Source organism: Podarcis liolepis (genome assembly GCF_965112155.1).
Source record: "Podarcis liolepis genome assembly, chromosome: 1".
Classification (NCBI taxonomy): Eukaryota; Metazoa; Chordata; class Lepidosauria; order Squamata; family Lacertidae; genus Podarcis; species Podarcis liolepis.
The window spans coordinates 89,971,302-89,983,379 of NC_139554.1; the positions used below are offsets into that span (position 1 = coordinate 89,971,302).

Genomic DNA, 12,078 nt, shown 5'->3' on the forward strand with positions numbered 1-12,078 from the left:
GTAGTGTGTTGTTCATTATATAATTATCTAGTGGCAGATGCTACAGTTTAAATGGTCCCTATTTTATGAAATAGTATATTAGATATTTTAAAGTTAGAGTTGTAGTCTGACTGATAGTCACTTTTGCAGACTGAAAATGGGAGGTGCAAATTCTCTTTCTTAAAAGTTCTTAATATAGGGTTGCATGAGTACAGATCCTCACGTATCTTTGTCTGTGTCTGCATCTGGTGGGTAAAGGGGAAAGGAAGCAGGGATTGAAGGCTGCATTAAGACAGCAATGCTATGAGTTGCTTGTCTCCTCACCTCCATCGATTTGCAAGTGCGATTCAGATGCCAATAACAAACAGGTTCCTACCATCATTCTTTGCTATGAGAAAGGCAAAACTCTGGTTCTTAGCTGCCAGTCAAGTAAAACAGCTTCCCACCCCTTCAGTGAGTGGCTTAACAAGTTGTCCTTGGCAAATAAGGTGCAACCATGAAAGAATAAACTGCATGATGTAAGAGAGTTAACAAGCACAAAGAGCACTAGCCAATGTCTAAATTCAGCTTTATTTACTTTTCTGGAGCTGAGCAGGTAGAATATTCTGGGTTAGTGTGCATCAGCCAATCCTGCCTTAGCCCTGGGGGTGAGATTGAAGCACAGAGAGTATTGATTCATTAAGAAACATCGACTGTGCTGCTGCTTTCTGCCTTGCAATCCACTTACCACAGAGTCAGTGTGAAAGGGCTGGAGCGAAGTTTGGCAGAACTGCTATAAAGATTGAAAAACTAGTGTAGAGCATCGTAATCTCATTGCAACTCTATACATTTTGTCATGCCGTAAGTTAATCACAAGATACAGACGGATGGAAATGTTAGGGGGAAGATGCACACACTGTGTGACTACCCAGATAATACAACAAGCTAATTTTTCTATAGAAAAATGCCAGAATAGATGGGAGAACTCTTGAATGTGGAGCATGGGACACAGAGGAATGCAATCCAGGTTTTTGGAGGGAAAGTTGAGACAAGGTGTGGAGTATAAGAAATTGCAAGAGAAGAAAGGCAAAGATGGGGATTGTCCACAAGGTTTTATAAAGAGAAAGGGCAATGAAGGAGCCTGGCATGTCCTGGTTGCATATTATAGGTTTTGTCAAACTGGTGGGAAACCCTTTTGTTCACTTGGAAGCCGAATATCAGCAATAGTGGACATATTTCTCTCAAATGTGGATTTCCTAACACTACTGATGATCTCCTGTAATAAGTAACTTAAGGAAGAAGGTAAATTCAACAGATTTGGTCAGTGTCATATATGAACTGAGTATGTGTCCTTGAACACAGGATTTTTATGACAGACATGCAGGTGTTCTGTAGCAAATAAACCAATATGAAAAGGCTTTATTTAAGGCAGAGGGTTTGAGAACCACCATGGTTAAGAATATTGTCATGAGTTCTTGTTTTTTAATGACTGGGAGTTGATTTATCAGCCAGGAGAGAGAAGGAATAGATCCCTAATTACAGTGTTCCCTAGATAACTGGAAGGTCCTTTTTCCTGGAATATTTGTGTGTGTGTTTTGAAAGAGAACCATTTCATAAGAACTGTAGCCTCAACTATATTTCAGAATGCAAGGCTAATTTTATTAAATTTAAATCTTTTTGTCCCAGCATGAATCTAGAGAAACGTTACTAGGATTCAACATGGTGAATTATCGAGCGTGTAAAAATTTATGGAAAGCTTGTGTAGAACACCACACTTTTTTCCGGCTAGACAGACCACTGCCCCCTCAGAAGAACTTTTTTGCACACTACTTTACTTTGGGTTCAAAGTACCGGTACTGGTAAGTTTGGGCCATATGTAAAAAGAGGGAGGGATATCAACATATTGCTAAAGAATAACTTACTGATAGATCAGATGAAACGCCTGTTGATTTTTAAATATTTTAATACTCCAGATTTTTATGTTGCTCTACAGCCTGCATAGGCGTCTGGTTAAATTAGCTTTCTTTACACTGCACTGTGCCAATTTTATTTTGAAAATGTGTGTTTTTCACTATAAAACTGTTGTTTGAAGTATATCCCTGCCTCCCATAATTTTTTTTAAAGGCTTAAAATGCTAAGTTCTACTAATATTTGGGGGCAGATATAGAAATGCACCAACTCCATACAGATTGAGGCGAACATGTAGAAAGTGTCTCAGATGGCACACCTTTCCTTTTATAAAGGACAGTCAAACAAATTTCCTGGTGCACAGTGAGAGAAAAGTGAAACTGAGGAAAATAAAATAAAGGAACACAGGACATGATTGTGAAGAAACAAGAAAAGGACTAGAGAAAACCGCAGCATCTTCTATAATGCTATTCTTGCAGGCTCCCTGCTTTCCTTTGGCACAGCACTGAAGAGGAGAGCAGAAGCTTCCACCTCCATTTTAAATTAACCACAGTATAAGAATACATCTCAGCCCTAAACCGTGGCTAATCTTACTAGGATTAGTGAAAGCAAGTCAGCTTCCAAAATTCTGCTTTGAATTTGGCTTGTTTGCATTAAGACTAAATGCAATTTTTTTCCTGGGTTTGGATGTTGTGACAAGTTGTAATTAGTCTGAAGCAGATGCAAAAGCCTCAAGGTGATGGGGACGACGACTGCATGAGCTCAAAGCTCATGACAACTAGCCAGGATGGCCATGTTCTGCCTTTGAATATTAGTTGCTGGTAATCCCAAGAGCAGGAAGCACTAGTACAACTAATTGCTGCTGTTAAAACAGGATGCTGGACTAGATGGAACTTTGGCCTAATCAAGCACAGTTTTTCTCATCTTTATGTATTCAACAGACAGAAAATCTCTGTTGTTAATCCCTGATTACAATGCATTACTATTTGACATTTTAAAGACTTGGAGAAATTTTGTGACCAATGTAGTATCCTTCAATATCTGATAATAGTGTCAGTTCAGGTAAAAGTATCCTAGAATACGGAAAGCCCCTGGTTTCATCAGGTCTAACATGCATTCACTGTAGGTCTAGTAATTTTACTGTTGGACTTGGATGCACCGGTGTGCTCATATTTAGGCAAAATATTTTTCCCCACACTTCCACCACTATTTTCTTGACAATCTCAAAATTTTATTTCAGTGGGAGAACAGAGGTCCAGTCTGTACAGTATGGTAAAGAAAAGGCAAATAAGGACAGGGTATTTGCCAGGTAAGCAATTTCAAGTTATTTGCATCCGGTACTATTGTCTGTGGATTGTTACAGTAGCTTATTTTACCTGTTTTGAATTCTCTTATTCCCTCAAAATCAGCAAATTACAATAGCTTTGTGCAGAAATTACTGTGCAGATTTTAATGTATGGTGCAACATACTGCAAATTAATTCTGTACCAAAGTGAAATACATTAATATGTTTTCATATTGTATCATCATAATACATATTCCCTTAATGCAAATTCCCTTTTTACGCATACTTTGAATATGTAAAGTGTGAAGACAGGCTATGCTTGTTGTAATAGGCCTTCCTTGGTGTCTGTGCATTCATCGGTATACTGAATCTGTTACAGTGAATGGTCTGAAAATCTGATCAGCTAGGTTTCTGGATCACATAGTGGAACTGTAAACACATGTCTCTACACACATCTGAACCTATTTTCTGTGTTTGGTGGAGTCAGCTCCTTGAGAACAGCAGATGAATGGGAAATTTAGTCTTGTGCTAGGGGGATTTCATGTCTCTGTGGCCACTAGTATTGTTCTAGCCAAAGGACAGGCCATGGTTAGTTCCATAGAACTAACATGATTTTCAGTTCAATAGAAACAAGAGTGGATAACTTTGGAGTCTTTGGTCCAGCTACAACAGGGAGCAACAACAGGCCGAGGCAGAGCATTGAGAGAGTGAAGGGGTAGTAGAGAGCAAATAAAAGAATGAGAGTTTGTCCTTCAGTTTGAGAGAGATGCAAGGGGGAAGGAAGGGGGAAATGGATCCTCAGCAGGATAAATCCAAGAGTTGGGGAAAGTGGGTTTTCCCAAACAACGTCACTGGGCAGAATGCAGAGGTATGGAAACAATCAGCAGATTGGGAGCTTCCAAAAAGATCTACATTGGTTCCCTGTAGGCTTCCGAGCACATTAAGTGTTTCTGTTGATCTTTAAAGCCCTCAACTGCTTTGGCTCTGTATACCTGAAGGAGCGTCTCCACCTCCACCATTTAGTCTGGACACTGAGATCTAGCTCTGAGGGTCTTCTGCTGGTTCCCTTACTTCGAAAACTGACGTTACAGGGAACCAGGCAGAGGACCTTCTTAGTAGTGGTGTCCGCCTTGTGGAATTCTCTCCTATCCAATGTCAAGGAAATAAACAACTATTTGATTTTTAGAAGACATCTGAAGGCAACCCCGTATTGGGAAAATTTTGACGTTTTATGTTTTATTGTGTTTTTAATATTTTGTTGGGAGCTGCCCAGAGTCAGATGGGCAGCAAATGAATAATTGAATTGAATTGAATTAAAGTTGAGCATAGTGTCTGCCTACAAGATTGGAAAACAGAAAACCTGGGTGTCTGCTGAAATAAATTTCCCAGAAGGAGAAAAGGACTAGAGATGTCAAGGCTACTTCCTGAAAAGGGGGCAATAGGTGCTTTATGCTGTGTTTTGGTACTAGGTAGAAGATCACAAAAGCACTCAAGGCTCAGGGGGTGGCAAGGTGTTTCCTTGATTGCATTAGGTTTCATTAGGATGCAAGGGAAATTGGCTTTTGCATGTCCAAGCAGCTCATAACCCAGGGCATTTAATGGTTATTTTTTGTTGGGAGCTGCCCAGAGTGGCTGGGGCAACCCAGTCAGATGGGCGGCATATAAATTACTATTATTAGTAATATTATTATACTTTTCCATTTCTGTGGAGGATGGAGGCTAGTTTGGTTAGATTGTTTTCATTTTGTTTAACAGACCTTGCCTGCTTAGCAACTGTAAACAGACAAAAAAGAAGCTGAGGGACAAAATGGAACTGATATGGCAACAAAGGCCCATTTCACTCAAACACCAGTCTGTGAACTGCAGGCACTCTTAAATGTCATCTTCACACAAACTTCGGATGCATCTAAAGCATGCTTAATCAACAGTTCAAAGGGAATAATTATTTAACTCCTTAAAAGTGTTTAGGATGGTAAACAGAATGACAGCATGAACTTGTTTCTTCAGTTTTCAAGCATTCTGCTGTTTGTACCTTTGCAACTTTTTGGTGCTTAAGCAAATGTTAGACTGGTGCTTGGAGGTATTGGACTGAATGGGGCAAAAAAAAAAAAAGGAATAAAGGAGAAGAAACTGAATCCTGAAGAGATAAAAGTGTTGTGTATCCCAAGTTCTCACATCTAGAAATTAGGGAGATGCCATATTCTGGACAGGTTGTACTCCCATGGAAGGAGCAGGCCTGCAGTTTGTGAGTGCTCCTGGATTCAGCACTGTCAGTGGAGGCTCAGGTGGCCAGGAGTGCCATTTTGTAGCTTCAGCTGGTCCACCAGCTAAAAGGCAGAAATGACTTCACCACCATACTCAATGCTCGGGTAACTTCCAGATTGCAGTGTGCTTTATGTGGGGGTGTCCTTGAAGACAACTCAGAAATTTCCATTGGTACAAAATGCAATGGCTAGATTACGGGCTGTGGTTCCATTTACATCTCACATAACCCCTGTTTTAGAATAACTGCATTGGTTGCCAATTAATTTCTGGGCCCAAGGTGCTCACATTAGTGATTAAATTCCTAAATACCTGAAAGACCATCTCCTTCCCTACAGTCCCTCTTGGGTGCTAAGAGCAGCAGAAGAGAGCCTCTTGGTAGTTCCACAGCCCTCAGAAGCTCAGGTGGTGGTGATGTCCCAGGAGGGAGCATTCTTTGTAGTAGAAGCTGCCCACAGAGATGTGTCTTGCAACATCAATATACAACCTTAGGTACATTCTGAAGACACACCTCTTCACCCTGGCTTTTGATACAGGATGTCAGGGAACTGCCATCAGGTCAGAGGCGAGAGGGGGAAGGGCAGTTGTGTTATAGGGAACCTCCGAAGATCTTGCGAAGCAGCTCCTCCTCTGGCGAGGAGGAAAGCCCCACCTCCAGTGGAGAGGAGGTGGTGGGACCAGGAGATGCTAGGGAGAGCCTCAACGCCGAGGCTGAGCAAGCCGGAGAGGAGGGAAGCACACCTTTGCCAGCGCCCAGTCTGCGCAGTAGGTTTCGGCGCAAGGAAGGGAGGAGAAGGCTTGGGGTCACGTGACTGTTATGCTGGAGGAGGTACAAGGACCGCCCACTCCCAGATTCTGCTAGCGACTGAGCCGGACATGAACTTGCGACGCTCTTCACTGTAAATAGTTTGCACTAATAATAAAGCCTGGAAAAGACAGGTTGGAGTCTTGCCTGTTTGCTCTCGAGCAACCACACCACCACCTGACACATGAGAAGTATGTTTTTAGCACACCTTAACCCTTGGTGAGCAAAGCTACCTCTTAGTTGAGTGTACCTCTTCACTAATAGTGCATCTCTATCTTAAATCTATTAATCCTCTAAAATACAGTTGGAATTTCAAAGCCAAGACTGGTGTCCCGAGTTGTTTGGAAATTTATTTTGCCCCCTGTACTTGTTAGATAATTTCCCATAACCTAGTTAATGTGAGATGGAATTGAAATTAAAATCTCTGCAATGTTTTGAGTTACCTAAAAGTAAACCATAGAAATGAAGCAGTTAGTATTTTTTTTGACTTGGGCACTTATTAGAAGAGGAAGCCCTGGGAAGTGTATTGCTGCAATGTGGTGAACGTTTCTTTGAATTGCCTCAAAGAACAGGAAGCTTAGGTAACATGCGTAAGTGGGTGGGTCTCCAAGGTTAAAACAGTTAATAATCAAATGTTCAAAATACAGTTTGACAGTTAAATGTTTCTGCTGTGTTGGCTGCTGAGGGACACTACTACAAATACAACTTTTCACTTGGTAATTAAGGTGAGTGTTTCTAGGAGTTGCAATGTTCCTAGAAAGAGAATTCAAGCTCATTCAACCTACAGAAATCCCTTTTAAATGCAACACGTCTAAAGCCATCAGCATTTGGATGTTTGCATTCTTATAAAGTCTTATTAATCCTTACAGGATTAATTCTTTCCTAGACTACAATAGATATAGTTGGCAAAGTATTTGCTAAAGTTGTCTATCATACACCTTTTTAATTCTGTTCCCAATATCTTTTCTTTAAAAGCCTGTGAAAAGTGTATTGCATCTTGCAGTTAGAATCATGTTATATTTGCAAATTATTTTGTTCATTTTAATCTAGAAATCATCTGGCTAAGTCACAGAGAAGTCTTGCCTATTTAAATTTCATATAGATGTACCTCTCTCTCTCTCTCTCTCTCTCTCGTCTCTCACACGGTTTGCTGTAGAGATGGTTGTTTGTTTCATTAGCCTGGTTGTGTTTCTCTTTTGATAAGAAAAGTACTTTGATGCAGCTGTTTAGTTTAACGTCAGAAACTATGGACTAGTACACATAATTGCATAAAACATAGTAGTTGTGTGTGACAAAATCTGATCGCCGTTTTTGAGGAAAAGCAAAAAAAAAGCAGCCGGGAAAGAGGGCAATACTTTTCTGCTTGTCTGTGTTTCACTGTAATACCACTTCCACAAACACTTCTCCTACACACACACACACACACACACACACACAGAGAGAGAGAGAGAGAGAGAGAGAGAGATGTTTTCCTACTGGAACCTTAATACCCTCCTTGCGGGCCCTGCTCCAAGTGTCTGTGAAGTGAAGTGGGGCAGGTGGCTACCAAAGAAAGGGCCTTATTGGTAGTGAACTGGTTATAGAATAGCCTTTCCGAAAAGGTTTGTCTACTTCCTTTATGGTCTTTTTCCAGTGTCAAGTGAAGATCTTTTAATTATCTAGGCTTTTCAACTGAATTTACAGCCCAAAATTTAAAACAATCTTACACTGCTTTAGTGCATGGATTTTTTTTGCTGCCTTTTATTAATTGTTGTTGGCTTTAATTGTTATTGTGCACTGTGTTTTTAATTTTTTCCCTACCAAATGTTCATTGATGGGCATCTATATAAATCGAATAGCAATGATAAATAAAGTGGCATATCTGAATTCATAGTGAATCAGTATCGTAGTGAGAAAGACTTTGCCACAGCACAAGCTATGATTTGGTTGTTTATATTCATGAATTTAGTGCATCACGTTTCTTTAGGTGCTCTGAAACCCCTTGCACTATTTGGAAGAAATATTTAAATAACAAGTCAGTGTATCGGCCCCTGTATAGGGGAAAGCTAATGCTATTTTCTTGTTCACTTCAATTCCCAATTAATTTCTTCAGAGAACTTCCAGATACATATTGGTAATTTTTGTATTGTTTTAGATCCCCAAGTAAACCTCTGGCTCGCAGATTGATAAGCGGGATGGACTGGGAGGTTGTCAGCAGGAATTCAATGTCTGATGACAGGTTAGAAACTCAAAGTTTACCATCCCGCTCTCCACCTGGAACCCCTAATCAGTAAGTAAAATTGAATAGTCCCTGAGCCACTAGTTACCTCTTATTTTTATTTTATTAAGGAAGGGAAAGTACTTGAGATCCTTTTTTTTGGAGGGATGTGTGTCGAACCATAGTTATTTCCATACTAAGCATTTAAAAAGAAATTGTGAGGCAACACAGAGGCAGATTGACCAAAGTGTATGTTATAATCACATATAAAGAAAAACAAACAAACCTTAAATTAAATTATATTGAAGAAAAAGCAGTTATGAATTTCAGGATGTGCTCCCAGATTGAGCCCTGCACTGGTTCTACCTTCACCCAGACACTATTTTCATTGCATCAGAAAAACAGGCCTGGTTCTAAACCATAGTTTAAAGCTATTGAATGGCCTGAGTGAGGCTCGAACTAGCATGCCTGTCACTCCTTCTTCCTCATTGCCATGAGGAAGGGATTGGAAACATTCATTTCCACATCACAGGCTATGGTTAGTTTAAGCTTTGTTTCTGATCCTTGCTAATTTCATAAACCGTATATAAAATGCACTGTAATTTGCATTTCGGATGTAATACAAATTGTTACTTGTTTAAATCGGGAGGTGGATGCTTGCTATATCTCCTTCTTGTGGCGGTTCTGAAGGAGAGGGATGTGTGACCAGCCATTTACATAGCACAACACTATGGTTTACATCAGTCTTTGTTACTGTTGCAATGAAACCTCTAGCTCTCTACAACTTGAATGTGTGTGTAGGAAATCTAATGTGACCCAAATTAGAGGGAAATCATGTTTCTGAGTTAAGTGCTGTGTGTGTGTACATATGACTTCTTTTATAAAAAACTAAACGACAGTGGGGACCTTTCCACATAGGTGGAAAGTCAGGTTGTGTCAAAAGAGGAAATAACATTTTTTTCCTGACGTATACTGGCCTTTTGCCTCCACTTATATCTGGATTGCTGGGTTCTTGCAGGAAGAGAAGGCAGGGTGCTGTATCCAATGCTAGTCCTGCTCAGAGTAGACCCATTGAAGTTAATTGTCCTGAAGGTTTGAGCCAGGTAGCCCCACCCTGTTGCTGTTTCCAGGAAGACGCCTATTTATTTGAAGGCTGCTGTGGGTTTAGAGGCAGATAGCAATAATAGGACCATTGGTGGCTTGAAGGTGAATGCCAACTTTATCCTTGCTCCTGTTCCTGCACCTGGAGAACTGCTGCCTGTTGAGGAGTCAGGAATCTGAGCCAGCTAGCCCTGCCCTGGAGAGCAACTGTAAGAACTTTGCTTTGGCTGTTGCTGTTTCTAAGGAGGAAGCAACTGTGTAAGAAGTTGTTTGTGAAGGGCAGCTGTGTCTATGAGGAGGACGCAAATGCAGCTCATGACTGTAGAAAGTGTGATTCATGGTGTGCCTGCGTTACTTCATATTTCAATTTTTTCCTTGTTTATTTTATTATACTTTTGTATTTGTATTTGCTGTAGTTTTATTGTGTGTTCTTTAGTACTTATCTGTTCAGTGTTTTGGGGGCCTTGACCAAAAAGTGGTATAGAAATAAACTGATGATAACTAACTTGGATACATGAATTTCAATAGGTCTATTCTATATAGGACTAGCACTGGATTTAACCAAATGAATTTTTATTAGAAGCCTTTATGTTGACATTTGTGAGCTTCTTAATAGACAAATATACAAAGTTTTAAAAAGCTGTACAGTTATACCTACTACACACTAAAGTTGACTTGTTGGAGCAACAGTGGTAATAGTCAGGATTTGTGATGGTGGCTTATTTGTTGATGCATATTTTTTCTTTCTTCCATGAAAATCTATAATCGGTGTAATATATTCCTATGGTGCTTTGCTAGTAAACACTAATGGGGAATATATTCCTTCTAAATCAAAGGAAACGGTTTAATTCATGCATTTAGGATTACAGGCAGTGGCTTTGATCCAAACCTGGCCTTTATGGAATGGAAGGGTTTTTTCTGTCTACAGAAAGCTTTAGATCCTCTAGTGGGGGGTCATGCTGACAAAATGGGGGGGGGAGCAACTGCCGCCGATTTTTTTCATCCCTTGCAGCCTCCCACCCACTGTTTAGAAGGATTACCCAACCCTTGGGATCAGATTTTTGGAGGGCACACAGGGCTGCTGGGGGAATGGGTAAAAATCACCTCTTTCCTCATCTCCCTTCTGCCAGTGATAATGTCTTCTAAACAAGTTTGATTTGGGGAATGTTCCTGCCAGGGGTACTGTGTCCAAAACACAAGAAATGAGAGGAATAGATAAGTTTTAGAAGCATTTTTTTTTAAAAAAGCATAAATCATCTACGTCTTGACAAGCATACCTGGAATGATTGAACAAAGTGTTCTTTTCCTGATTAGTCGCAACTCTGCATTTACTCAAGAGGGAAACCGTTTACGGCCATCTTCAGTTGGGCATCTAGTAGACCATGTGGTTCATCCTTCACCAAGTGAGGTTTTTGCAAATCACCGATCTCCTTCTTCCACCCAAGCCAACAGTATCATTCTGGAATCATCACCGTAAGCATAGTTTTTATAATGCTTTATTTTATAGCAGAACAACAAAAAATGGTTTTTAAAGGCTACACCTAAAAATAATCTACATTTTGTGTTTTTATTGTATTGTGTGTTTTGATGCTAGCTGCCCTGAGCCCGGTCCTGGCTGGGGAGGGCAGGGTATAAATAAATTATTTTTTATTAATAATAATAATAATTTTTAATAGGTTGACAGCCCCGTTCTTTAGTGATTGCTTTGCAAATGAAAACTGATGTAGCACAATTGTAGCATTTTTAAGAGAAGCATAATATAAATAAACAACATGTTGACAAAGACTTGGCTACAAATCGGGAGTTGCTTGCTCATATTTTACCTAGGCTGTCAGGTGGCCTTAGGCAAGCAATTCTTTTAGCTGCAACAAACACACGCATACCTGCTGCCATTAGTACATATTACACCATTAGTAATATGGGAAGAATAATACTAATCTGACTTAAACTGGCATGCTGTAAGGAGCTCAGTAATGTACATGAAACCTTGTGTTCCTTACACTATATACATGTTAAACATGCAGTGAGTAATACTTATTATTTTTTATAACTATTGTCCATCCTGACTCTTGACAATATAGTTGGCCATAACCAGTGTCAGTTTGTTAGAGGTTCCTGCATTCAGTTCCTGGCATCTCCAGTGGAAGAGAGTTTAATTCGGCCCTAGTTCACATTAAAAATCATATGCCCTATGTGTACAAATAGTTGTGTGGCCATTCCAAATGATTTTTGTCAATTGAAAGGTATGTGTAGTGTCTGTAATTTTTTATTCATGAAAGTGGCAGTAGGAAAAAAAACACATGCATAGCAAGCAATCCAAATGTGTTTTTAAGAATCCTTTTTCTCTCTCTCTGTCAAATATGAAACTATGTTATTTTACACAGCAGTTTAGATATATTTAACACAAACAGAGCTTATTAGAGTAGGGGTTTTTCCTTTTTTATTTGATTATGCAAATTGCTGGATGCAGTAATACAGAGGGCTGCTTTGACTGCAAAATAGTCTGCTTTCACATCTATTGTCTAAGCATTCATAAGGAAATTCAAAGCTGACTGGGCAAAT

General features: G+C 39.8%; 1 protein-coding gene across 3 annotated transcripts in view; it reads left to right on the forward strand.

Moving 5' to 3' along the window:
* The window catches only part of PTPN4 (protein tyrosine phosphatase non-receptor type 4), an 85,985-nt gene that overhangs the window by 47,387 nt on the left and 26,520 nt on the right, over nt 1–12,078 (forward strand). For 2 of the 3 annotated variants that reach the window (XM_083489208.1, XM_083489209.1), the window contains exons 12-15: nt 1,645–1,817; nt 3,107–3,175; nt 8,353–8,487; nt 10,831–10,989. In XM_083489208.1, coding sequence (XP_083345334.1) covers nt 1,645–1,817; nt 3,107–3,175; nt 8,353–8,487; nt 10,831–10,989 — 536 coding nt within the window. The remainder of the gene's footprint in view (nt 1–1,644; nt 1,818–3,106; nt 3,176–8,352; nt 8,488–10,830; nt 10,990–12,078) is intronic. The other variant, XM_083489210.1, reaches the window with a different exon arrangement.